This window comes from Corythoichthys intestinalis, chromosome 2 (genome assembly GCF_030265065.1).
Source record: "Corythoichthys intestinalis isolate RoL2023-P3 chromosome 2, ASM3026506v1, whole genome shotgun sequence".
Taxonomy (NCBI): Eukaryota; Metazoa; Chordata; class Actinopteri; order Syngnathiformes; family Syngnathidae; genus Corythoichthys; species Corythoichthys intestinalis.
In genome coordinates this window covers 63,675,909-63,701,474 of record NC_080396.1, presented here as the reverse complement: position 1 = coordinate 63,701,474, position 25,566 = coordinate 63,675,909, and the positions used below count along the sequence as shown (strand labels likewise).

Genomic DNA, 25,566 nt, shown 5'->3' with positions numbered 1-25,566 from the left:
TGTTGAAAGAGCCATTTTGACCCCCCCCCCCCCCCCCCCCCCCAAAAAAAAACAAACAAATTGATACAGTATGTCTGGAGCAGCAAAAAATTAAAAGCCTTGTACAAGCCTTATAATTATCAATACTAGCTATATTAGCCTACTATAAAAATGACTAAGTTGGCTAGAAATACATAATTAGCCTTCATGATTAAATGTTTATTTTCCCTGCAGTGGATCCTATAGCGCACCACGTGACTACTCTGTTGTACGATGACACCACAAGTTTTTCATTCCAATATTAATGAATTGAAAGAATGTTTGTATCATGTTTGTCCTCCTAGTAATCTTATTAAAACAAAAAATATATTTCCCTCCCCCATCTTTTTCCATTAAAAAAAAAAAAAAGCTCAGAAGCGGCACTAAAGAGCCGCATGCGGCCCAAGAGCCGCGGGTTTCAGACCGCCGTCGTAGCCCTCCTTTTTCATTTTTATTTGACCCTCATAAGTACTACATTACCACAACAATAACAGTCCTTCTGTCAACTGACCCATTTACAGGACTGGGGGAATTCTAATGGCCGTGTAAAGAGTTTTTCTTGATTCGGTGAGAAGGTGAATAGTTTTTTCCCCGTTGTTCGTGAACTAAATTTCCACACAAACGCACATCGAGGTACCATTAACTTAGCAAGGAGAGGTATGAGAGCCATTTTTCGAGTGTCCCAGAGCTCGCGAAATTGGGGGGGGGGGCGCATTTATCCAAGTTTCGTCAGCCGTAAATGTCTGAAGTTGGCGCGTCGGTGTTGTGCCGAAAAATAGCCACTCCACGCGAAATGTCCCCCCGACGGGAGCGGCCACACGTCACTCGTACAGCCTTTTCTTACCAATCGATGGACACGGAAACGACGTTCTTGTACCGTGAATATGTATCATTTTACTCTGCTTGAACTAATAAATACTTTACTGTGACCAACGCTCTGAAAATAGAGCAAGGCTTTATTTTGGGCCCCGCCTCTCCGCGCAAGTTCAATCAAAGTTTGCTTTCCGTCCAAGACGGCCGTCCACCGCTCACTTTCGCCGAAAAGTCCGATCCAAACTATTGTAATGCCCCGGATATGGGGAAGAAGGAGAGAAGTCTGTATTTGCTTACCCACTTGATTGTGGTAACAATAATAAAGAAAAACAATAACAAAATAGCAGCGGGCTGCTACGACATGCGACCGCTATCTCTCGCTATCTCGCTCGTTCTCGCATTCTTCCTACTCGTTCCCCTTGCGTCTCTTAAATAAATAAATAAATAAAATAGTACTCTAAAATGCTGCTCTCGCTCGCGCGGGTAGTAGAGTGGAGTGGGCTACAGCTGTGTAATCGGCTGACTGACGCATCTGATTAGTATCTTTTTTTTTTTTTTTTCCGGCGGGGGGGGGGGGGGGGGCAAACGAGACTGTGGCGGGCCCAAACGAGACTGTGGCGGGCCACCACAGTCTCGTTCATTGATGGGAAACACTGTAATCTCTCCAAGAGATATCAGTGGTTGTGGTTTGTTTCCTCTCTATGTGTAAGTGCACAATTTGCAGTAGATTGATATTTTACAGCAATGCTGCACAGAAAAGGTGTCACTGTTTAATAAATGACTTAAACAGTATTTTTTTCTATTTTGAAATATCTTTTTTTCCGTTTTAACAGTTGTATCGTAGAATATCATGTATCCAATTTCTGACCAAAATATCGATAATCGCTGTATCGTGATATCGTGAGATAATCGTTATCGTGAGCCTCGTATCGCGAATCGTATCGTATCGTGAGGTGCCCTGAGGTTCCCACTCCTAGTCCCTATGCAAACTTACGCCCTTGTAACTCATAATTTACACATTAAAACATTTCAGCATATTAAGGCGCACAAAAGTGCGCACTTCCAACAAAATTTGACAAAAACAGCCCATATTTACTGTATACCCAATGTCCCCATTCATTTTAAATGGGAAAAAATGACCGGATATCAACAGGAAGTAACTTGGAAACCCCAAGCTCTACAGGAAATGACCCAGAACTGCTAAAATCCATCTGAAAGATTCCAAAATGTACAGGAAGTGATCTAAAATCAACGGGAAGTGACCCAAAATTAACAAATTGCCATTGACAACAATAGACATCCATTTCATTTATATTGGGAGGACTGACTGTGAATTAGGAGTGGGAACCTCTTGGTGCCTCACGATACGATACGATTTGCGAAACAAAGCTCACGATAACAATGATCTGACAATATGGCCATACAACGATTTTCAATAGATTGGTCAGGAAATCATTCTAAGATATTCTGCAAAAAACTAATAAATAGAAAAACAAGTTTCTGCTGTGAATTGGAATGAGTTTATCACTAGTAGACGTCCAATCCATTTGAACTGGGAGGCAGCCATCCCTCCCACTTCAAACGGATTGAACATCTATGGCTGTCAGTGGCAGCCAATGCCAGGCAATGACTAATTTTGGGCCATTTAAGGTCATTTACCTGTTGATTTTCAGTTACTTCCTGTTGATTTTAGGGTATTTTATGGGTCCCTTGCTGTTTATTTTGCGTTACAGAACAGGAAGTGACCTGGAAATCACCCAGATGAACTTGCAGTGACTCAAACTCAACAGGAAATGACCTGTAAATGCCCTAAAATGAAAAGCAAGTGACCTGTAAATGCCCTGAAAATCGGACCGAATGACTGTGAATGCTCTGGTTTTGTATGAACGGATTTTCCCAGTCTAGATGGATTGGGCGTCGAGCACAGTCAGTGGCAGCCTTTTTTTTTTTTTTTTTTTTAATTGACACTTTTTAAAAACGATATCTCGAATCTTGACAGGAGCATATCGATAACCTTTTGGGATACAAAGTACCACGATATATCACCATTTCGATATTTTGTCGCACCCCTAGTGTGAATGCTCATCTTTCAGTCCTGAATGAACATTTGTTCATTCACCCCTCTCAGTCCAAATGGATTGCACATCTAGCGCCGTCAATGGCAGCTAATCAGTTAACAGGTAGGTGACCTGAAAAGGCCCTAAAATCAATAGGAAGTGACTGAAAGTAGATAAGATCAGAAGAATAAAATACCTGTTCAACTTCATTGTAAGCTTAAAGACAAAAAAATCCATAAGATTAGCAGGCAAATTTATCACGTTAGTCAAATAAACTGAATTGTGCTTTACACTGAATCATTTTCAACAATAACTTAAAAAATGACTTACAGAGAATTGTTAGTGCGCTCTTGTGGCCTTTCCAAACAAAACGTTCCTTCGCCCCTTCCAGTGGGCAAGCTGCCGTGTTTGCTGAGATATGCCCCGCCCTCCGCAGCACCCTGATTGCAGGAGCCCTCGGAGAAGCTTCCGTGGCGAGAGAGCTGAAACTTCTGAGCCTCTTGCAGAATCCGGCAAGATGGCTGACCGTGGCGGGAGCAAGAGGACGACGGTCGAACCTGCTCCCCTGCGGGCACGGAACACCCGGACGCCTCGATGGGTGTTAAAATTGAGGCCTGGGACTCAGCTCGTGGGCTTCGTCCCCACGGGAACCACTGGCAGCCGACAGTGTGGGATTGCGAAAGGGCGGCGGCGTCTCGATCACTTCTCGTCCTACTTCTCTTCGACTCACGCAACGCTGTCTTTCCTGACCTAAATGGAGAGGAAATAATGCAAATGTTAGCAGCAGCATGATCTATTTTGGTTTCTTTTCGTTCAAATTGTTCAATCATTGTCCATGTTTACGTGGACAAAATTTCTTTAATTAGATCAGCTTCGGATTAAAATTATGATTGGATGAACTATTTCATGGACACCTAGGCATTACGCGTATGGTGAGAACAAATTATTTTGACATGCGCATATTGACCAAATATACTGGAAATAGTAGAAGATGAAGCCGGAGTCACTTAAAACGTTAGCATTACTTTGCATATTTTTCCGTTTATTGACTGTCAGGCTTTTCAATAATTGTAAGATCTTGTAATGTCTTCAGCACCGTGTTCATCTCGGATGGAGACCAGTTCAGTTTCGTGTCGGCCCTGACTTCCGCTCGCTCTGCTTCTACAAGCTTCTGGGAATAACAGAAACGCGTATATGGATAGTCCCTGGGTTACGAATGAGTTCCGTTCCTACACTGGTGAAATTAAGCCCTAAAGTACCCCTAAATACCTCCTAAATGTCAAAATAACTATCCAAAATCATGTATTATACGTCATATTAATAAAATAAAGTAAAAATAAGATGCTGTGAGGCACGTTGTGTTAAATACCCATTATAGTAAATGATTATTTTCGCTTTACTTGTGATTGAGCAGAGAGAAAAAGGCTCCAGGGAGCCAAGAGAGAGGGGATTTCATGGCTGCTCAGGGCGTGAGCGTAGCCTCTTTCAACGCGAGCCCACCGTTCGAACTAAAAAAAACGGACCGGGACTCGCAAGAGGAGTCGTGCTGAGGGAGAAGCAGCAGCATGAGAACAAGGAAACGGCAGATCTCTCAGCTGAAAGAAACTGCAGGTCCTGACATGAAGAACGGCAACGGGAATTAGGTACTGTTATCCTTATCTGCGGTCAGTACTGGCAAGAAAAAAACAACTGGACACAAAATAGCGGCCGAGACTCCAGCGTCGTAAAGTAAAAAATCACGTAGGTCGGGTACATTATAACCTGGGGACTACTTGTACTGACCTCACAGACATGCTCGGTAAAGACGATTTGTTCCGGAATTTTGGAATGAACTGTTTTCATGCGCACCAATCAGATTATAAATCGAAATAAACCACCCTTCTAGTTCTGAATAGAATGTTGATTGGAATGGGCTTGATCGGTTTAGAATAATCCGAGTGGGGTGTGCACATGAAGCATTTTATTCCGATCAGGTTTTTAATCTGGATAAATGTGCGCATGTAAACGTAGCCATTGTTTCATCTCTTACCTCTAATCAAGTGATTTCATACCTGTTTGATGACTTTGATTTGACCTTTGATCCCTGACTGCCATTTTTGTCTTCAGGTGTGATGGTAACGTTACATGCGGTTTCAGTTGTGTTGTTCTTGCCCAGGATTGGTCTTCTTTTCTCTAAATCCACTTGCCCAGACACAATGCTCTCCCAATCTGGATGACAGGGCCCTGGAGTTGACGGCACCATCAGACTACCAGGGAGTGTTTTTAGGGTGTTGGCCACATCCACGTAATGACGCCCACATAAGCCACTGTACTGCCTGTCAAAGACCTTGTCACTGGTATCGTGCATCCTATCCTGAAGTAATTGCCGGGCCTCTTGGCAGCGCAGCCATGCTGCGTTCCAGATCTTCATCCCTCTGGAGCCACGCAAGGCGCTGGCCTGGGCCCTCACCTCCTGAAATCTCTCTTTGCTGAACTGGAGTAACTTGTCTTGGAAGAGTTGGAGGATAGAACTGTCATTGTCTGACGATAATACACTGATGGCACACTGGCTGCCGGTCAGTTCAGAGTCTTCGTTTTGATGAATTTCACTGAAAAGTGTTGTCCTTGGCTTACCATCTTGGGTGTTAGAGATTCTGGTTTGATTCTGTTCGAGATAGTGGATGCAATCAACAGCCAGAGATGTGGCCTGTTGAAAAAGATGATACAGTTTTACTTGTATTCGCAAAGTAAAGGCTGATTTATGCTTCTGCGTTCCGGTGACGGCGGAGCAACAGCGTAGATCCAACGCCGTCATTGAGCCTTCAAAGTTCTGCGTCAAGGGAACGCGTTGCTCTGTAATTCACCGCCTTGCCACCAGAGAAGTGTGGCGTTGTCTTTGTACAGTTCTGGGGGACTCTTGTCGAATGCCTTTGGTCATTGACAGCAATTCGGTCATTGACAGCAAAAGAAACGGAGATGGAACATGTGTATTTGCAGCTGCAGCTAATCAATATTGAACAACAAATGTTGTCAATACAAATGTTGAAACATAGGCGACACAGAAGACGACGGTGTTGTTGTGCTGAACCGGAAACAACGTTCTGAGCGGACCAATTACAGTCCTTCGACGTTCATGTCACGTGCATTGACGTGACTCGTAGCCAGGTCGTAAATCGGGTCTGTGTTACCGGCGTAGGTCCGCAATCACCGCTACACAGAAGCATAAATCAGCCTCAAGTGTGAATGGTTCTCAATCTCTCTTACTACTGTGATTGAAAGGCGTCCAGACCAGGACAATGCTATGTTAAATAAATCTTTAGTAAATTTGGGAAATTGACCCACTGATTGCCAGTGTTGTTAATAACGGCGTTACAATATAACGGCGTTACTAACAGCGTTATTTTTTTTAGTAGTGGGTAATCTAATTAATTACTTTTCTCATCTTGGCAACGCCGTTACCGTTACTGAGGACGGAAAGGCATGCGTTACTATGCGTTACTATACTGGTAGAAAAGTCTGAGGGAGACGGACTCACCGAGAGGACAGAGCAGAGCAGGAGCGGGGAGGAGGCAAGAAAGTTGTGACGCCGAGCAAACGCGATGCTAGGTAGCTCCAATAATACATGTTGTAGCCGATAGCCGACAAACTACGCCCGCATGTTATGGTAGATATGTTAGACATGGTAGATATCACATGTACTGTATATAGATATAACTAGATGCAAAATGACAGACATGGCATTAAATGCGTTAGTAGACAGCCGCCATCTTAAAGCAGTAGGCTTTTTAGGACGGCTCTGTTGTAGAGAACCTTCCTAGCGAACCTAAGTAACTTTTTATCTAAAATACTTCTAAATCGGCAAAATCTTGACTTGAATCTATCTTTAAATGATGAAACAGTTTTAAAACTTTCATATGTCGAAAGTAGAGAGAAGGGAACTAATGCAATAATGGGAGCAATTTTAACAACTTTTAACAGTTGATTCAGGGTAAAGGGTAAAGAATTGGGCTCGGGCCAATTGTACCAAAAACCTCCACAAAAAACTTCACATAGTGTGGCCAATGTTTTTTGTTTTGTTTTGTTTTTTTGAGGAAAATAAAAAAAGTAATTATCACCAATTACTTTGCCAAGTAACTAATTACTCTTACATTCAGGTAATTGAGTTACTAACGCAATTACTTTTTGGGAGAAGTAATTTGTAACTATAATTAATTACTTTTTTTCAGTAAGATTAACAACACTGCTGATTGCACAATAAATGATTAAACAGTTGCAAACCTACCTGCTCACAAAAGTCACACACATTGACCATGATTTGTAGCTCCCTGCCGCACGCCTCCGCTCTACACAGAAAGTCGTCCAGGTCCGATTTGAATGCACAGACTCTGCTTTTGAACGCCTGCGTCTCTGGGTACGACATCCCAGCCTGTTGGAGATGTTCCGCGTCTTGCGCTAATGACATGGCATGGTGTCTACGATCCTGTGAAGGGACAGAAAAGTTTAAAAATCCTTATCTGCGGTCAGTACTGGCAACTTTCATACCCCACATACTATTGAAAGTATTATGTAAGATTCCTAACATGTTTCTCTTCGAGGAATGTCCATGCGCTTGTCACAGTCATAATGCTCACAAGCAGACTACCGGTATTACAGTACTCACGTTAGCATCCAAAAGAAAAGCAGTAAAGCTGTTGAGGATCTGCTCTAACTGGTCTCCAGATTCCTCTACTGATTTAGCTTCCTGCAGATGGCGCTCTCCCTCTATATAAAACCACTGTTGGAGCTGTGAATGGGAGAGATCGCTTTGCTCAGGTACATGCATCATTTAGATAACCTTGGGATCAAAAATATTATTTCAGTCATGTCTGATGTCTTAAAAGTAGTAGTACAAACTTGTGTGAAGTGACGCTCCATCTCTCTGACTTGCAACAGATACTCCAAGTGTTCTAGAGACTTGTTGGAGCTATGTACAAGGATGTGGACCTGCTCCTCCACATGGTTGTACAGGCTAGTCAGTGAGTCCACAGCATCACTGCATGGAGGACAAAGCCACTCTAGTTCAGTAAAAACCCGATACTGAAATGTAAAGAAGCAGTATGTGAATTACTCCAGCTCACCTGAGATCCTCACAGTGAGGGTATCTGATGTCACTTTCTTTCCTCAGCCTCGCCAGGATGGCCCCACCCTCTCTCTGCAGGCTGACCAATCGACTGTCCTCCAGTACATCACGCATCAGAGTCCTCTGGTCCTTCATACATTGCTGAACACTCTGCAGGGGAAACAAGCACAGTTGGTACTGAGGCCATATCTACGGGATATAAATAACTCCTTGACCTACTGAGCACTGATCACATACTGTATGATTCCATTTATGGGTATTGGGAAAACTGACTTTGATTGCAGTAAATACAATACCTGCACACAATCCGTTCCCTGAGGAGCTTTTAAATGACTTATTGCACTTTGCAACAGACTGGAGGCGTCATGAAGATCCAACGCAAATGGAAAGAGTTTCTAGACAAATGAAAGATTTGGTCATCAATCATTCATTCAATCTTAGCGATTGCTTATCCTCACGAGAGTTACAGGGGTTCTGGAGCCCTTACCAGCAGATTGCCAGCCAATCGCAGGGTACATATAGTCAAGCAACCTTTCATACACAAAATTACATTAATGGGCCCTTTAGAGTGTTCAGTCAGCCTACCATGTATGTTTTTGTTGTTGTTTTGTCTGGAGAAAACCTATGCAGGCATGTTCCATGACATTCCAATTTGCAAATATGTTGTGAAAACCCATACATCTCAAAATAACACATTTTAGAGATACAATTGCAATTCCGTGAAACCGCTGTATTTTGCTTAAAGACCAAATGTGAAGTAATTTCATAAAATGCCAAATAGGGTCACAATTAATTAAATATTGTCCAACAAATAAAGCATGAAAAAAATAATTTATATGTTGTACATTTGACAAAATAATCGCGTTTCCGAAGTTCGAGCCTGAAAGGGGACGAACCCGGAAGTGACACGTCACACCGAGAACAGCGATGGCAGCGCTCCATACGGCCGCCATACAAAGCCCTTTAAACAATGATTCAAACAGCGATATAAGCGATAGATCGAGCGCAAGTGAGGAGATCCAAGTTTTTGAAGAGTTGGAGGAAGAGGAGGAGGTTGGAATTTAATGTTGGACTGTACATGTATTAGCCAGACGCTAATCAGGATGCAAACAATGTGCCCAGACTACCTGACATGGAATGGAGACAAGACCCATCGAGATTACAAGATTGGTAGGCTGTTATTATTTTTATGATTTGAAGCATGTCAGGTAAATAAACCACCTACTATTGCCTGGGATAAAAAAAAAGTTTTGACGAATCCCCGATCATGTTGTGGAATGAACAGTAGAAGCTAGCGACGTTAGCTTTTATTTACCTGACATGTTTCGGCGAAGACTTCCACCGTTGGACCCGCTGACAAAGGCGGAAGTGTTTGCCGAAACATGTCAGGTAAATAAACCACCTACAATTGCCTGGGATAAAAGAAAAGTTTTGACGAATTTATAAGTGTAGGCAAAATGAACTCAATACAACTATGATTGGGGATTGCCACGAGTTAGCTTCTACTGTTCATTCCACAACACGATCGGGGTTTTGCCTCGAGTTACCTTTCGGCAAACGTCGCTACCTTCTACTGTTCATTCCACAACAGTTGGCAGCTGTGCTTTGACAAAGTCATCAGTCATCTATCCAAAAATCACACTTACTTTTTTGCAAATCCTTGATCCTAAGCAGACCGGTTGAGGAAGCAGGCATCTTCGAAGTGTTTGTAGCAGAGAACACTACTCGATGATGGCGTGAAATTCATTCGCTTCGTGCGAACGAAAGATGTCCATTTACGTGCCCTGCTATCCTTTGGCCACTCATACAACTTTTCTTTAAATTGAAAACAATACATCGCCACACACCACCGTGGCATCTTACCGAGAAGCAATGCAACAATACTGTTCTATGACGGACTTCCCTCGCAGTTCTCTGTGTCACATAATTTCCGAAGATTGTCGAAGACAAGTATTTTCGTTGTCAAGGGCGTTGCTATGGGTTAAACAAGGAATCTAGAAGGGTTGCGTTAAAAAATATAACGAAAATTTGCTTATAATTGTTTAGCCATTGACATTATTCAAAAACATGGTTGGCCAACCTTACTTCACATTTGGTCTTCAAGGTTATCATACAGTCAAAATTTCATACCAGCACATGCCTAGTAGCATCATGCAGAGTACTAGCTTACTCACCCGATGAAGTTCTATCCAGTCGCTCTGGTTGTGACATAGTGTTCCATCCAGACGAAATGTCCGTTGACTCTCTTCCACCAGTTTGGTCAAGGCTTTCAATGATGTCACCACTTCAGTCTGCAGGGTCCGCACAAAGAAATGGCAACATTACAAGTGTGAAAGTGGAGAGTCAAATAAGACTTTAGAATAGGTGGCACAACCTTGCCATCTTACAAAATTATAAATGGCTTGCAAAGGATTTTCAGCAGAACAACATGCACCTGAAGTACAAGAACGCTATCTCTGAATCATCGAAAACCGGTGTATTTTATAGTAGGTGAGTATGCAAGCAGCAATTTAGCAAAGGGGTATCTTACTCTCTTTCAGTTCAGTAACAGTCACTTATATACTGTATACACTATGATATACTTCTGTTCTAGATATGATTCCTTTCTTTATAAATGTCGGTCAACAAACAATCAAGTATAAAAATGTAATATATGAGTTGATGAACCTGAATAGTGGGGCATCGGTCTGGCAGGGCGCTGCTTTCTTTGTCCAATAGAAGAACCAAACTGTTTACTGCTTGGGGAGAGTGCTCCTGCATAAAATCAATATGTATTAAAAAATAACATCGGTGTTAAATAATAGCATTTACAATTTGACAAATAATTACCATTTGTGACCAAATGCATATTGTGTTATTATGGAATCACAAAATTAAAAATAAATTTGTAAATGAATTAGCGCGACCGTTTCATGTTTTTACTGTTACGTCGGCTGCTTGCTCCATCTCGTCCTCGCTCCGTCGAGGAGAGTGTTGTTTGCATTATATTCGCGTTGCACATTTGTGTTAAGAGGGATGTGTTAGTTTAGCATCTTAAGATGATGTTGTACATCCATATGAGTGTAAAGTGCTTAGTTTTCGCCAGTGTTATGACCAAGATGACCATTCGTGCACGTAGCGTACGTCCGGGTTGTGTGCGCGCACTCGTGCCCCCCACCTTTAAGTTCATTATACTGTGCAAGTCATTTATGTGTGTCATTGACTGCTTTACAGTCAATTTGCATTATTTATTGCATCAGCACTAATATGATGTAATTTTCTTTCCACAGTCAATTTGCATTATTTATTGCATCAGCACTAATATGATGTAATTTTCTTTCCTTTCAGGACAACACATGAACCCACACATTCCAGTCTTCTTCCACACACATACAAATAGTCAAATACATCAACATCTTTCCACGCATGCTCTCATCTGCTCATTGAGTGATTCTCATATCAAGTGCCATTCCCTGTATATAGTTGTACCTGTTGCCAAGTTGGATTAAAAGTGCCAAAGACCAACTCCACTTTCCGCTCCTTGTGTTCTAACCGACACCTCGAGGCGAATGAACCATAAAACATATTGAACCCAGAACCTCATACAGTCTATTAGTCCAAATTAGAATCAATAACAGAATTGATAAAGAATCGAATCGTTGAGCAATATCGATAATGGAATCGGAATAGTAAAAATCGTATCAATTCCCATCCCTAAATATGACTGTTCTGCCCCTTGGCAAAATGTGTATTTGGATTTTAATGTTGACTTGTTGTTTTGTTTTCAGCCCATGTCCACACGAAAATGAACGTATTGGCGCACATGCCCACACGAAGAAGTCTCGCAACCGAGTGAGAGAGAGGGGAAAGATTACAGTTTAGCTCGCTGTCTAGCTCGGATTTAGCTCCAACGTCTTGGCGAGGACAGTACAGTGACTTTTAATACATGTTTTTGGTTGGCTATTTTGAGATTTAGCGGGTATTTAGGGGTACCAAAAGTGTTAATTCCATTTTATACAGAAATTCGGGTTACATCGCCAGCATAGGAATGAAACTCGTTCATAACCCAAGGACTACCTGTATTAATATTATAGTCACGCATGTTGCAAAAAACTAGGAAGGAAATGCTGGGACTAGAACATCAATGGTGCGTATCATAGCAATCCAAAAATAGCAAGCAGCAATGGTTTGAATAGCATAGATAGCATCTTGGCAAGCTTATTGGGAAGTGCTATGAGGTGATTTAAAACCATAAATAATCTTGTCACTGATTTTTTTTGGTGAAAAATATAATAAAGTTCTCAAATTTTGAAATTGTGTGACTCCCTCATCCCAATTAGTTTTTATTCCCCATTGAACTACAGTGGTTAAGTTTCCAGTTGTGATGTTTGTGTGTTTCGTACCTGCAGCAGCATCAAAGCCTTGTACAGCTGTGGAAGAGGATTTGATTTCCTGGCATCAAAGATAAGAGTCATCCCAGCTTCTCTGATTTCTCTCCTGAAGATAAATTGACATGAAAGGCATATCACAAATGAATTTCCAATCCATTGCCTTTTATTGTTGATTTACTCTTGCTTGCACAGAGTTCTGATTACGTATGGTAATAAATGAACAATTACTTTCCACTTAATGTAAATTCAGACATATTGTATTGAGCACTCGAGCAGTTAATTTTGTTGTTCTGTGTACCACTGTCATTGCTACGTTACAAATACCATGGCTATTAGAATATTTCTAGGGATTTTTGTATGTTTGTGTCAGTTGCCCTGTTAGAGCTCACCTGATGACAGAGTGGAAGTACAGCAACATCTCCAAGAGCTCCTGGCTGGTCACATTGGATCGCCATCCTTGGTGGTCTCCGTAGAGCTCAGTGATTGCCCTACCCATCCTATCTCTGCCTCCTGCAGGGATCAGCGAAATGAAAAATTGTATTATGTACGCTGCTGGCCAAAAGTATTGTTAAGTTGGCATCCCTGCAATTCTGTCAGATAATTCTCAATTTCTCCCAGAAAATGATTGCAATTACAAATGCTCTGGTAGTAATATCTTCATTTATTTTGCTTGCAATAAAAAACACAAAAGAGAATGAAAAAAAAAATCATTATCGTTTTACACAAAACTCCAAAAATGGACAGGACAAATGTATTGGCACCAGAGGTTGCGCTAGACATTTTCGTTGTCTGTCATTTTGACTGACAGGGTCAAAAAAATCCGGTCATAGTCTATTTTTACCCGTCACTTAAATTTTTAAAATGATAATAATGACATATTCAATAGTATTTAGTTTTTATTCATTTTTAATTAATATTGTAACGCTTGCTTGGCGGCGAAAAATTAGACACGGAAGTAGTGGTATTTTTCTCCCTTTTTACTCTGCTTACCGCCAACAACTCCGCCCCCAAAGAAAAGGAGGCAACGATATAGACCCCAATCACCAACGTCACACAATGATCTTAATTGTGGTTGTCAGCCCAAAATCTTCTAAATATATATTAAATGCATCTTACCAGATATAAAAAGACTACTACATAGTCTGTGGTGATCGTTTGGTGCCCAGATTTCTTGGCGAATTACAGCAGTCCATCTCGCTCTCATCTTCGCGTCTCTCAGAATACGGTAGAACTTCAAGTCTCTCCGTCTATCTTCTCTGTTACAGCAACCAACCGCCACACACGCCTTCGCTGTTTTGATTATTAATATTAACGAGCAGAAAAACACGCCGTAATAGGAGGCATGTAAGTAGCGGTAATGTATAAACATGACGGGCTGACACACAATATGGTGGCTCCGGTCAGGGGGGCGGAGTTGTGACGTCATGTGATTGGGGTCTATACACAGGCGGCAATCTTGTCCATCAATTGGATGACGCGCTGGCACACCGGGTGCACCAATAAGAACCTCGCGTTGATGTGTCAATCACGGTGCCGCCGCCAGACCCCGGTTACACTACAATATTCTGACAGAATAGCCAACGACGTCATGCATTAAGAGAGACAATAGCTAATTAATATGCTAACTCGCCACCCTGTGGTCTGGGGTGTGAATTGCAACCTGTCAAAATGACTGACGGACTTCAGTTTTTTCCGTCACCATTTTAAAAAACCGGTCAACGACGGAAAATTTCCGGTTAACGCGACCCCTGATTGGCACCCTTTGAAAAATCATGTAATGCTTCTCTAATGTGTGTAATAAACAACACCCGTTACTTACCTGTGGCACATAACACAGGTGGTGGCAATAACTAAATCACACTTGCAGCCAGTTCAAATAGATTAAAGTTGACTCAACATCTGTCCTGTGTCCTTGTGTCTACCAGCATGGAGAAAAGAAAGACCAAAGAACTGTCTGTGGACTTAAGAAGCAAAATTGTGAGGAAGCATGGGCACTCTCAAGGCTACAAGTCCATCTCCAAAGACCTGAATGTTCCTGTGTCTACCATGCGCATTGTCATCAATAAGTGTAAAGCCCATGGCACTGTGGCCTAGATGTAGACGGAAAAGAAAAATTAACGAGAGATTTCAACGAAAGATTGTACGGATGGTGGATAAAGAACCTCGCCTAACATCCAAACAAGTTCAAGCTGTTCTGCAGTCCGAGGGTACAACAGTGTCAACCTGTACTATCCGTCGGCCTCTGAATGAAAAGGGACTCTACGGCAGGATACCCAGGAAGACCCCACTTCTGACCCAGATACATAAAAAAGCCAGGCTGGAGTTTGCCAAAACTTACCTGAGAAAGCCAAAAATGTTTTGGAAGAATGTTCTCTGGAGAAAACGAGGCCTTCAACGAAAAGAACACGGTCCCCACAGTCAAACATGGCGAAGGTTCCCTGATGTTGTGGTGTTGCTTTGCTACCTCTGGCACTGGACTGCTTGACCGTGTGCATAGCATTATAAAGTCTGAAAACTACCTACAAATTTTGCAGCATAATGTAAGGCCCAGTGTGAGAAAGCTGGGTCTCCCTCAGAGGTCATGGGTCTTCCAGCAGGACAATGACCCAACACACACTTCAAAAAGCACTAGAAAATGGTTTGAGAGAAAGCACTGGAGACTTTTAAAGTGGCCAGCAATGAGTCCAGACCTGATTCCCATAGAACATGTGTGGAGAGATCTGAAAATGGCAGTTTCAAATCTCAGAGACATGAAGCAGTTGGCCAAAGAAGAATGGTCTACAATTCCAGCAAAGCATTGTAAGAAATTCATTGATGGATACCGGAAGCGGTTGTTCGCAGTTATTATGTCTAAAGGTTGTGCTACCAAGTATTGGCTGAGGGTGCCAATACTTTTGTACGGCCCACTGTTGGAGTTTTGCGTAAAATAGTAATGGTTTAATTTTTTGTTTTTCATTCTCTTTTGTGTTTTTTCGTTGCAAGCAAAATAAATGAAGATATGACTACCAAAGCATTTAATAATTGCAATCATTTTCTGGGAAAATTGAGCATTATCTGACAGAATTGCAGGGGTGCCAATACTTTGGCCAGCAGTGTATTTACAGGTATTCAAATAAAATTGCCTCATCTACTGTAGTATGTTGACTGGAAGAACTAGTGAAGGACAGAGGATTGGAGGACTATTACAACTTGCCTGTGAGTGTTGCTACTCCTTGATAAAGTGGGTGATCTCTGTGATCTGGAGATCCCAGAGGAAGGTGGTCCGGTCTGTGACTGTTATGAACAGAGGACGGCTGACAGTTGCTCTTGACTTCAGTTGCTAGAATCGAAAAATCTATTGAGGAGCTCTCCGTCTTTCTATTTGTGGTGGATTTATTTACCCTATCTGTAAAAGGATGGATACATCTGTCATATTTACAATGAAACGTTTATTATAAACATAAGTATAAAGTTTGTGAGCGGTCTACCTGGAATGGTGACCTTCATCTTGTTGATTTTAGGTGAAACTAGTCGAAAGGCTGTGCTTTTTTTACACTTGACCACGTGAAGCTGAGGCACATCTGCACGGGTGTTATCGTTTCGGCCCTTCCTAACATTCTCACCATCCACAAGGACCAACTGGCACTTCTCTGAGGTGTCTACCACTGCGGTAGAGAGGGAGGAACATCTTCCGTCCATTTCCTGTTTATTCTTTTGTGGTGACATAGGCGAAGAGACAGTCGGACTCGCCCCAGTGGGAGTGCTATGGTGATTGGTGGAAAGCACATGTGCCTCTGTAGGATCACAGGTGTGCTGTAAAGCTCTTTCAAAGTTTGTTCCACTTCCATTCTGTAAAACGGTGTAAGATTTGTCATAATGTGCTTGAAAAGGCACAGAGGTCCTATGGATACCCTTATTTTGTCCGAGTTTGTCGGGCATACGGAAAACTGGGTTTGCATCTTCTTGTTTCCAAAATGGAGCAGTGTTTTTCTGTACTGACTCCATAGAGATGGTACTATCTGCATTTGAATAGTGCTGGATTCGGGTCCTGAATTCATGGATACGTTTTTGGTCATGACATTGAGGGCAACCGCTTGTAGTCTCTGATTGTCTTCTTCCGCCATCGCAATACGGGATTTCTCCATCCTCCTGCACAACACCCAACATCCTTGCTTTGGCCTTTTCATACTTAACAGTGACAGGATTTTGGAGCGCTGCTCTGTAGGATTCCCGATGACGGCACTTCACCTCCTCTGTTTGGGAAGCCATTTTCGCTTGTTTACTTGTCTCTCGCTCTGAGAACTGGACGCTATTCACGTGGTGAAATGATTCGGAGACAACGGGGTAGGATTGATGGGATTGAAAACGGTTGAGTGTGGCTGAAGGTTCAACTGCCATGTTTGCATGTTGTAATGGAGCAGCCTCTGTTCTACCATACCTACATGCTTGTCTTTTCTCTGTTAAATGAATTAGCAATTGTTCTTTATGTGGCTTTGACTGACTTGTGGTTTGCATATGTGACTCCACTTGAGCTTTTGGTTGCATTTGCACCTCTGATTTCTGTTCTGTTGTTGCTGATGGAGTGCATCCAAAAAGCAAGGATGCCTGCACAATATCGATATAGTCTGCCTCAGCGGGTATCTGCTCTGAAAAATGACTGTATTGCTTTGTGTTTTCAACGTCACCCTTATCTTCAACTTTGCACAAAGCTGTTGGTTTGCAGATATCCATTGTTGTATTTAGTTTTGTCTCATCAAAGCGGCTGTCCCAAGTATTAGGGGACACCCAGCCAATTGGCTTTGGCTCCGTTTCTATATCTTTGTCACTGGCAAGCCCGGACGAGGAAGCAGTGCGACTATCCACCAGGCAGAGCGACACCGCGATGCCATGCTTGGCCGGACAAATTCTGGTCTCAAGCGATAAGGTCGAGGGATGTGAAAAAGATGGCAAGAATGAGGTCAGTTGAGTTACACGACACGGATTTGGTTTAGTTTCCTTTGAAAGAGGAAGACCAAAAGGAACACCTGACGAGGAATTATTTGGGAAATGAGGCGTGGGAGGATGTGACGGAGCGTAAGAACGGGGAGGAGAGGCCATGCTACTCCTACTGCTCTGTGGCATAACCACTAAGTCAGACACAGCTTTAGGTCCACATAATAACAGGATTTCATCCTGGTCCGCAGTATGCAGGTAATGGCTGCCGGAATTATTTTATGTCTTTGACTGCTTCTTTTCAAAGACCCAGCTCTTCTCCTTTTTTATAGAAAGTTTTCACTCTGGGCTCATGGGATTGAAGAAGATGAATGACTACAGCACCAACACAGGATTCTGGAGAGAGACAGAAAGAAGAATAATTGTTCGCCTTAAAATATTTGTACCCAACCAAAATATCCAGTCAGAGACACTGTATTACACTCCACTGTACTTAACATTACAGTTGTTTTATTATAGAAATGTTTGTTTAGGTGTACAGCAGTACATCAATAAGGCACAAATAATGCATTACAAGAACAGGGTCAAATACATGGACCTAAAAAAGACGATAATACTCAATTTTGAATGACACTACTTACCGTAATTTTCGGACTATAAGTCGCTACTTTTTTCCTTCATTTTGATACCTGTGGCTTATAGTCCAGTGCGGCTTATTTTTTTTTTTTAATTTTTTTAGGTTAACACTTTATTTGACAGCGGTGTCATAAGACTGTCATAAGATCATCAAAATTATGGATTGACACTATCATGGACATTACTGAATGCTTATGTCATTAAGTGTCATTTGGCAAATTTTATCACTAACTCAATTTTTGTCCGTCTTCGATCTTTTGCATCCATTCAAAAGTGAGATCATTTGCCAGATAACACTTAATGACATCTGTTATAAGCATTCATGAATGCTCAGGACAGAGACATGTCATAATTATGATTGTCTTATGGCACCACTGTCAAATAAAGTGTCAGTAAATACCATAACTAGCAATTGATGAAACAATTGGAACAGTAACTGGAGAAATATTTAGCACAGAACATGATTTTTGATTGTTATTTACATCTGTAGCACTGCAATGCATACTAAGAGGCATGTTGGATGACAACAGTCAATAGCAGGTGGCAGCAGAGGTTGACTGTCTCCCCCAAGGGAGCAGTGATGGCCAAATGAAGCTTCTTGAAGCAATAAAGCTTTGCAGTAACTGGTTCAAAGTTTAATGATGGTTCATTTGGTCTTATGACAGTCAGTCTTATGACAGTATGATGCCGCTGTCAAATAAGGTTGTACCGGTTAAAATCCTTTGGTGTAAATATCCCATGATACAGTGAGGACAGCTGCGGCTTATAGTCCAATGCGGCTTATGAATGAACAAATGCCATTTTTGTGCCAAATTTGGTGGGCTGCGGCTTATAGTCAGGTGCGCCTTATAGTGCGAAAATTAGGGTACTTAATACTGGTCAGCCCCTGTACCAAATGAGAATGTAGTGTGCATATAAAAATAAAAATTTAACATAATAATAAAACAAGTAATTAATAAGCAATGTCATTTACAAACGGACACAAACATTTTGTTTCCAAAATGTTTTGACAAAAATTACAATGGTTATCAAATTTTGGGGGTGCTATATAAAGACTTGCCTATTTTTAGCGTTGGGCCATGACATGCTAATCTGCTTTGTAGTTTATTGGTAGATGTATATGGCGGAAAACACAGACAAAGCTGAAAAAGTTTCTGCTCTTGCACCCCTCTTTAAAAAAAACTGCTGTATTTTAAGCCAAAAGAACTGTTGAGTCTGTTTTACTCTGGAGACCCCCGTTTACACCAACACGCTTTTGTTTCAAACTACACATAAAAAGAAGGTAAGAAATTCTATTTTTTTTATTCGAAATGTCTATCATTTTTAGCATAGAATCATTAATTGTAGTAGAATATTTAGTTAAACTCAAAAAAATATATATTCTCGCGCATATTTTATACTTTTAAAAAAATTACGTCACAATGAAAAATATAGTGTCTGTAAATAGTTCACGAATATCTACCTCATAACTATCGATTAATTGTTATTTTTTTCGTTAGTCGTATTTTCCCCGATATTTTAGATGATAAATAATTAATCGATCTAAACAAAGAAAAATTGAAAAGGAAAAAAAAAAAAAAATTAAAAGGGTAAATATTTGAAAAAGAAAATCTCGACCACTCTTTGATGTCTGCGATTTCTACATTGCGACCCTTGTTACATTACCGTGTTTCACCCATAAAATCCCCCAAAAGTCTGGCTGTGGCCATTCACAGCTGTGTCTTAAAACTCGGTGAGACATGCTACAGCCTACACAGAGTTTTTGAATCGAAACAAGGTAAGTACGCAATAATATCTCGTTAAAATCATGGTGTTTTTAATTATGCTCTATCATACTCTCACCTCAAGTTAGGGTTTAGGGTATTAATCGTTTTTTTATTTAAAAAAAAAATTTTTTTTAAATGCCCTCCTGTTCAGAATTTGTCTTCCCCCAGAAAATTGAGATTTTAAGCTTTCCCATGATGTATCACACATTCATATAGGACAATTTTGAAACTTGGCCAAATTGGGGGTCTTAGAGCGGAACTTCAAATCACCTGAGTGTTTTCGGCCCTATACAGTAAAATTTCACATCATTCAAAAACACACATTCTGGTTTTTGTGTTTTGGCTGTGCTGGGTTAGCCTGGTGGAAAGAGGCGGGCATGTGGCGATGAGTAAAATTAGTAGTGGATATACTCATGATTTGAAACAATGCTACAGTATCAGAAGCAATTTATCCCCAGTGTTTAGTATTGCATGGTCCACATTAAATGAGAAGTGTTCATGCATTTACAACAAAATTATAGTTGTGTCTGAATGCAGTAAACATGAGGATGGCTGGAACTTGCGACATTCCTCATGCTGTTGTTACTTCGCACAGGTCAGTCACCTGTTGAAGGAAGCTCAAACATTTGGTGCTCTCTGTCAAAAAAGATAGTCAAACAATCCCAGTAAACAGGATCGTGTGGTGGCTGCTTTCCAGGCGGCTATGGGCGCAGGTTTAGCGCTTCAGATTTCCGTTGACCTCCTAACACATTTAGGCCTGACTTTATTTAGCCCACTAGTGATCTCAGGGTTAATGTAAATACATGTATGCCAAGGCTCGATGAGGCGGAGTATGGCATCAGGAGAGGTGATATGGAGGTACTGGCGTGAAGTCAATGTCTGAGCTATTTGTTTGTCCTAGACATACAGTTTGTTACTTGATGCAAAACATACAGAAAGTAAGGGGAAAAGGCAGTAGTAGCCTGAATATGATGAGGATACGCTACTATATATGAGGAATGGGAACCGAGTCGAATTTGGATAGGAGCCAATCTTTTTTTCCTCTTTCCCTGAGTAACTATGAAGTTGTTATTCGTGAAACTATTAATCGATTGACAGCTGAAGTTTGGCTTCAATAGACACACCCACACAGTCCTGCAGCTGGAAGGTGACCTCTATTTTTTAGGAGTGTGGAGCCTCGTCTTATATACTTGCTGATTATTTTTACTCAAATTCAAATTGGGCAGTCTTGTTAACAATGCACTTCTCTGTGTTGTGTCAAATTTACCAGACATTTTTGGTAACTTTAAAAGGCATTGCGTGTTTTATTATTCTACTGGCATCATGTCAAAGTGCATCAGTGACTGTGATTCTTTCCCACATGCCACATTACCTTAATTGGTCGAACTTGGTGTTGACCATGCAAGGATCTACAACTGTAAATATTGTACACGATGAACTTAAAATGAGGGATAAAAAAAATCATCACACACCAAAGACAAGACAATAATCGGTCAAAATAACAGCAGGGCCACGAACGAAAAGTGGTATTTGTTATTAGGCAAAATGGATTTTGCCATGTGGCATTTTTTTTGCCACGTGACATTTTTTTTGGGCAAGGCAAGGCAAGACCAGAAAAATTTATTTATGTAGCACAATTCAACGCAAGGCAATTCAAAGTGCTTTAGAGCACATGAAGATCATAAAAATCACATTAAGTTAATAGAACATAAAAGCAAAGTAATCGAAACAGCAAATAAAATTATATATAAAAATCACACTTGCCATGTTGCATTTTTTTTGCCATGTGGAAAAATGGATTTTGCCATGTGCCATTTTTTTTGTAATGTACATGGACGTGCACAGCCTGTAATGGCATAGCCTGACTTGGGTGCCAGTTGAATTTCAATGCGCTGTAATGGTAAGTGCATGGTCACAAATCACAGCCACACGTTTTTATATGAATTGAAAATCTGGACGTGCATAGCCGTCAATGCCATAGCCTTACTTGGGTGCCAGTTGAATGTCAATGCGCTCTAAAGGTAAGTGTATAGACAAAAATCACAGCCACATGTATTTCTCCCATTTTAAATGAACAGAAAATTTGGACCTGCATAGCTGTCAATGGCATGGACGTGCATGGCCTGCAAAAATGCCATATAACTCCCAAAAAATGCAACATACAAAAAAAAAATGCCACAAACCAAAATCCATTTTGCTACATACCAATAAAAATGCCACAGTCAAAATACATTTTGCCACATGGCAAAAAAATGCCACATGGCAAAATCCATTTTGCCACATGGCAAAGAAAAAATGCCACAAGGCAAAATCCATTTTGCAACATGGCAAAAAAAAAAAAAAAGAAAAAAAATGCCACATGGCAAATACCACTTTTGGTTCTCGTTCTCTCTCCAAAATCATCTTTTCGAGGTATCCGACAATGGCGCCTTTGCTGACTTTGACATTATGGACTTATGTCTGCTTAGCAACTGACTTTTGTAATTTATCTCCTCGACAGCAAGCCTTAAGAATTGTAGGATCATCATGTAATAAGCATACAGTGCATTCTGTGGTTTTGTTTTTCATTCTGTATCTGCCACTGCATGTTTATTTCGTCCCTCACCATCTCATTAGCTTGCATTATCATCTTGGACGACTGTCCGCAAATGGTCTCAGCGTGTCTACAAAACCCCATGACTCAGTTCTGCCACACCCCTCTGGGACAGAACAATGGTCATCACAATGACAGGGAGAAGGGAGATTACACTTGGAGCAGAAATGAGGAAGGACACCGACAGTGCATACCATGTTGTCAGAATAGTGTCATATTTCCGTGAGAAAAAATCTTAAATTATATTTGTTTAGGATTACTAATGAGACCTAAATGCAAGTTAAGTTAAACTAATAATCAACATTCCCATTTTTGCAAACGTACGTCTCAACAAGTATAAACAGTAGCTTGCGCTCATTCAGCCCAAGGAATAAATGACCACACTCATATTACTGAGGATAAGATGACCCTTTGTGAGAGATGAGGACAGTTTTAATATCTTTGACCACTATCCTACGGATACAGAAATAGTCTTTGCGCATTTGGGATTTCATGGAAGTTCCTGTCAACAACTGAGAGGAAATGATCCCTTGACACCTCCTATGGATAATTGGAATAACTGACAATTAGGGTTGTTAATAACAGTTTTAGAGTATTATGTTGAATGGAGAATATTGTAGTCATGTACGACAAGCATTTTGAAAATGCTAGTGCAGCCACCTATTGAGATATGCGAGGAAATGTGGATCTGTGTACGTCAATGAATGAAGGTGAGTATTTTTCCTTCATTCTGGTGGGTTCCAGCGATAGGTTGGATCCACTACATGAGCGGCCGTTTCATAGCTTTGCTTTTGCAACGCCAGGTAGTCATCGCCCCAAGTTGGCAAGCATTGTCTACATCAGGGGTCATGAATTAAAAATCCTCTGGGTCCGAAATTAAAAAATTACAACAATCTCGGGTCCGGAAATATTTCAAATTCTTTTTTTTTTTTTTTTTTTTTTCAAAAAATACAAACGTATCTTTATGTGGCCATGCTGATAATTACAACATTCAAAATTGTAAATAATATATAAAAGGTGCATAAAACTAAAAAGTGCTTTTATTGAATCATTAAATCGCAACATAAGAGCATGTTCAAGACTTTTTTTTTTTTAAATGTGGATGCTGACAGGGGGACTTGCTTTATATTTTGACAGACCTCTTCTTTTTGCTTTCCATGAAGCAAAGTTTAAGCAACTGCACTCTAACAATCTTTGACAATCGGTGTATCACTGAAAGACTTTTCGTTTTGACCCAATATCCACGCTATTCTGAGGGAGCATTCATTTGCGCGTTGCTGTGCAGTGAATGAATGAACCATGAGCATTGAGGCGCGATCGTATTGAGCCCTTAATACCGCTATTTTTTGAAAACGGATGGCAGAGTTCATAAGGAAACTTTGCGAAAAAGCTGCGTGCTTCGTCTCATAGTGCCTTTTCAAATTGCTGCTCTTTTCAAGCGCTACCTTCTCTGAACAGATGAGCCATAGCAGTCTTGTGCTGCCACCAGGTAAAATGAACAAAAATGTGTTGGTCCACTCCTCCTTAAACACTCTGTTTTCTGCTTCAATCTTGCGTAGTTTTGAGCCGCCATTTGCCGTACCTTTGTCGCCTCTTCCTCCAACTTCATTCGGCTCAGTATTTGGCTGTCACTCCGCGAAGTCTGGAAAGCGAGAGTGAGGGGCCGTTTACATGGTGACTCTCCGAGAATACGAAAAATTTCAAATTTGTGTCTCCATTTGAACAATGTCGCAATTCTGCATGAAAACGATGTAGTATTCATGCCAGGCCCTAGGGGGCATCGCAGATTTACAGGACGACAGAGAATGATGCACTTTGACCCCACCAAGCTCCTTCAGCCCGGAAAAAAATATGCCTGCCCACTCGAAGCAATGGCATTTTTCTTTTGTTCAAAAAGGCACAAAAATTGAAACATTCAAAATATTTGATTTAAAAATATTATTAAAACAGTAAATTAAAGCCAACATTCCGCCATATTTGCTGTTTTTAATGTTTAGTAGCACCGCTGCGCACGCCCAATGTGACGTGTACGAATGCTGACGTTAACGTCGCGGTCTCGCGCCGCGGGAGCCTTTAATATGCATGCCGAGGAAACCCCCACTCAATTCCCGGCAATCGGATTCTTCCACTTTGGAGGCAGGATTCAGAATTTTTCGTTTTCGCCTTCCGTCTTCGCCGACACCATATGCACGCAAGGCAAGTCCGCTACTCAGTCATTGCGTCTTTGTGTCGCAGAGTCGCCATGTAAACTGCCCCTGAGACATGCTGTTCTAAAAATAACTTTCAAATGCTTCACTCCCATTGGCTGGCTCACGCGCGTCACCACTAAGGTTTTTGTTTGTTGCCCACCTCCAGCTCTGCAAACCCGCAGACAAAAATTATTTTTGTTGTTACAACGTGTATTAGTCGCGACAGCTTGAGATCCGGTCCAGTCGGCTTGGGGGTCCGGAACCGGACCGAGGTCCGTGCTTCCGTGACCTCTGGTCTACATCACATTCGTCTTGCACATTTATGCCATCAGGTGACATGTTTGTTTTGCGTCTTTGGGATGTGCTGTAAGTCCGATTGAGTGTAAAGTGCTGAGCTGGTGCCACGTTTTGTGGCCAAATTGACCGCGTGTGTATACTTCCGAGCTGTGCGTGCGCATTAGTGCCCGCCCCCACCTATGTGTTTATTGCACTGTGCAATTTATTTGTGTTTTGTTGATTATTGTGCAGTCAATTTGCTTTGTTTTACATTGGCACTGATATGCTGTTAAACCCGAACCTGAAGTTCAGAATTTTTGACATTAGGCTTAATCTTTGAGTTAGCGGGGGTTTAATTACTCGGTGGAGTTGATTTCAACAAATTCCATGCAGTTTGTCAGTTATTTGTTAGTTTCAGGGCTCCGGAGTGGCTAAGCTAGCGCGAGTCAATGGTGGTTGAAATCAACTCCATTGACAAATTAAAACGCCGCTAAACTCAAAGATTAAGCCTTATGTATCTTCCCCTTTATATTCAATTATCAGAAAGTCAATTACATGCGTTGACATTTTTCTGCTGTCATTCTTATGTTGAGGCGGCAAAGGGAGAAAAATTGGTAAAAAGTAACTAGTAAATTACTTTTAAAGTAACTTAGTTACTTGATGATAAAGTAATCAGTAAAGTAACTAGATTACTTTTTTAAGGCATAATCAGTAATTAAATTACTTTTTCAAGTAATCTGTGACAACACTGACTACAATTTGGTTGAATAAAGTGTGATTTGTATGATTTTGTCACACAGCAGCTGCCTGGGAGAGAGCAGAGCGGGAGGGGGGAGGAG

The 25,566-nt window shown here is 41.2% G+C and overlaps 1 protein-coding gene across 6 annotated transcripts in view; it reads right to left on the bottom strand.

Moving 5' to 3' along the window:
* The window catches only part of LOC130904318 (uncharacterized), an 84,794-nt gene that overhangs the window by 19,138 nt on the left and 40,090 nt on the right, over window positions 1–25,566 (bottom strand). For 5 of the 6 annotated variants that reach the window (XR_009060837.1, XM_057817032.1, XM_057817015.1 and 2 more), the window contains 13 exons: window positions 15,824–17,663; window positions 15,550–15,741; window positions 12,746–12,866; window positions 12,369–12,462; window positions 10,654–10,740; window positions 10,161–10,277; window positions 8,283–8,381; window positions 7,985–8,136; window positions 7,761–7,899; window positions 7,528–7,650; window positions 7,150–7,347; window positions 4,940–5,574; window positions 3,219–3,638 (listed from right to left, as the gene is read on the bottom strand). Coding sequence is in view for 5 of the 6 variants with exons in the window: in XM_057817032.1 (XP_057673015.1) it covers window positions 3,219–3,638; window positions 4,940–5,574; window positions 7,150–7,347; window positions 7,528–7,650; window positions 7,761–7,899; window positions 7,985–8,136; window positions 8,283–8,381; window positions 10,161–10,277; window positions 10,654–10,740; window positions 12,369–12,462; window positions 12,746–12,866; window positions 15,550–15,741; window positions 15,824–17,456 (4,010 nt within the window). In the remaining variant the exon portion in view is untranslated. Of the gene's footprint in view, window positions 1–3,218; window positions 3,639–4,939; window positions 5,575–7,149; window positions 7,348–7,527; window positions 7,651–7,760; window positions 7,900–7,984; window positions 8,137–8,282; window positions 8,382–10,160; window positions 10,278–10,653; window positions 10,741–12,368; window positions 12,463–12,745; window positions 12,867–15,549; window positions 15,742–15,823; window positions 17,664–23,844; window positions 23,905–25,566 lie in introns of all 6 variants that reach the window. The other variant, XM_057817024.1, reaches the window with a different exon arrangement.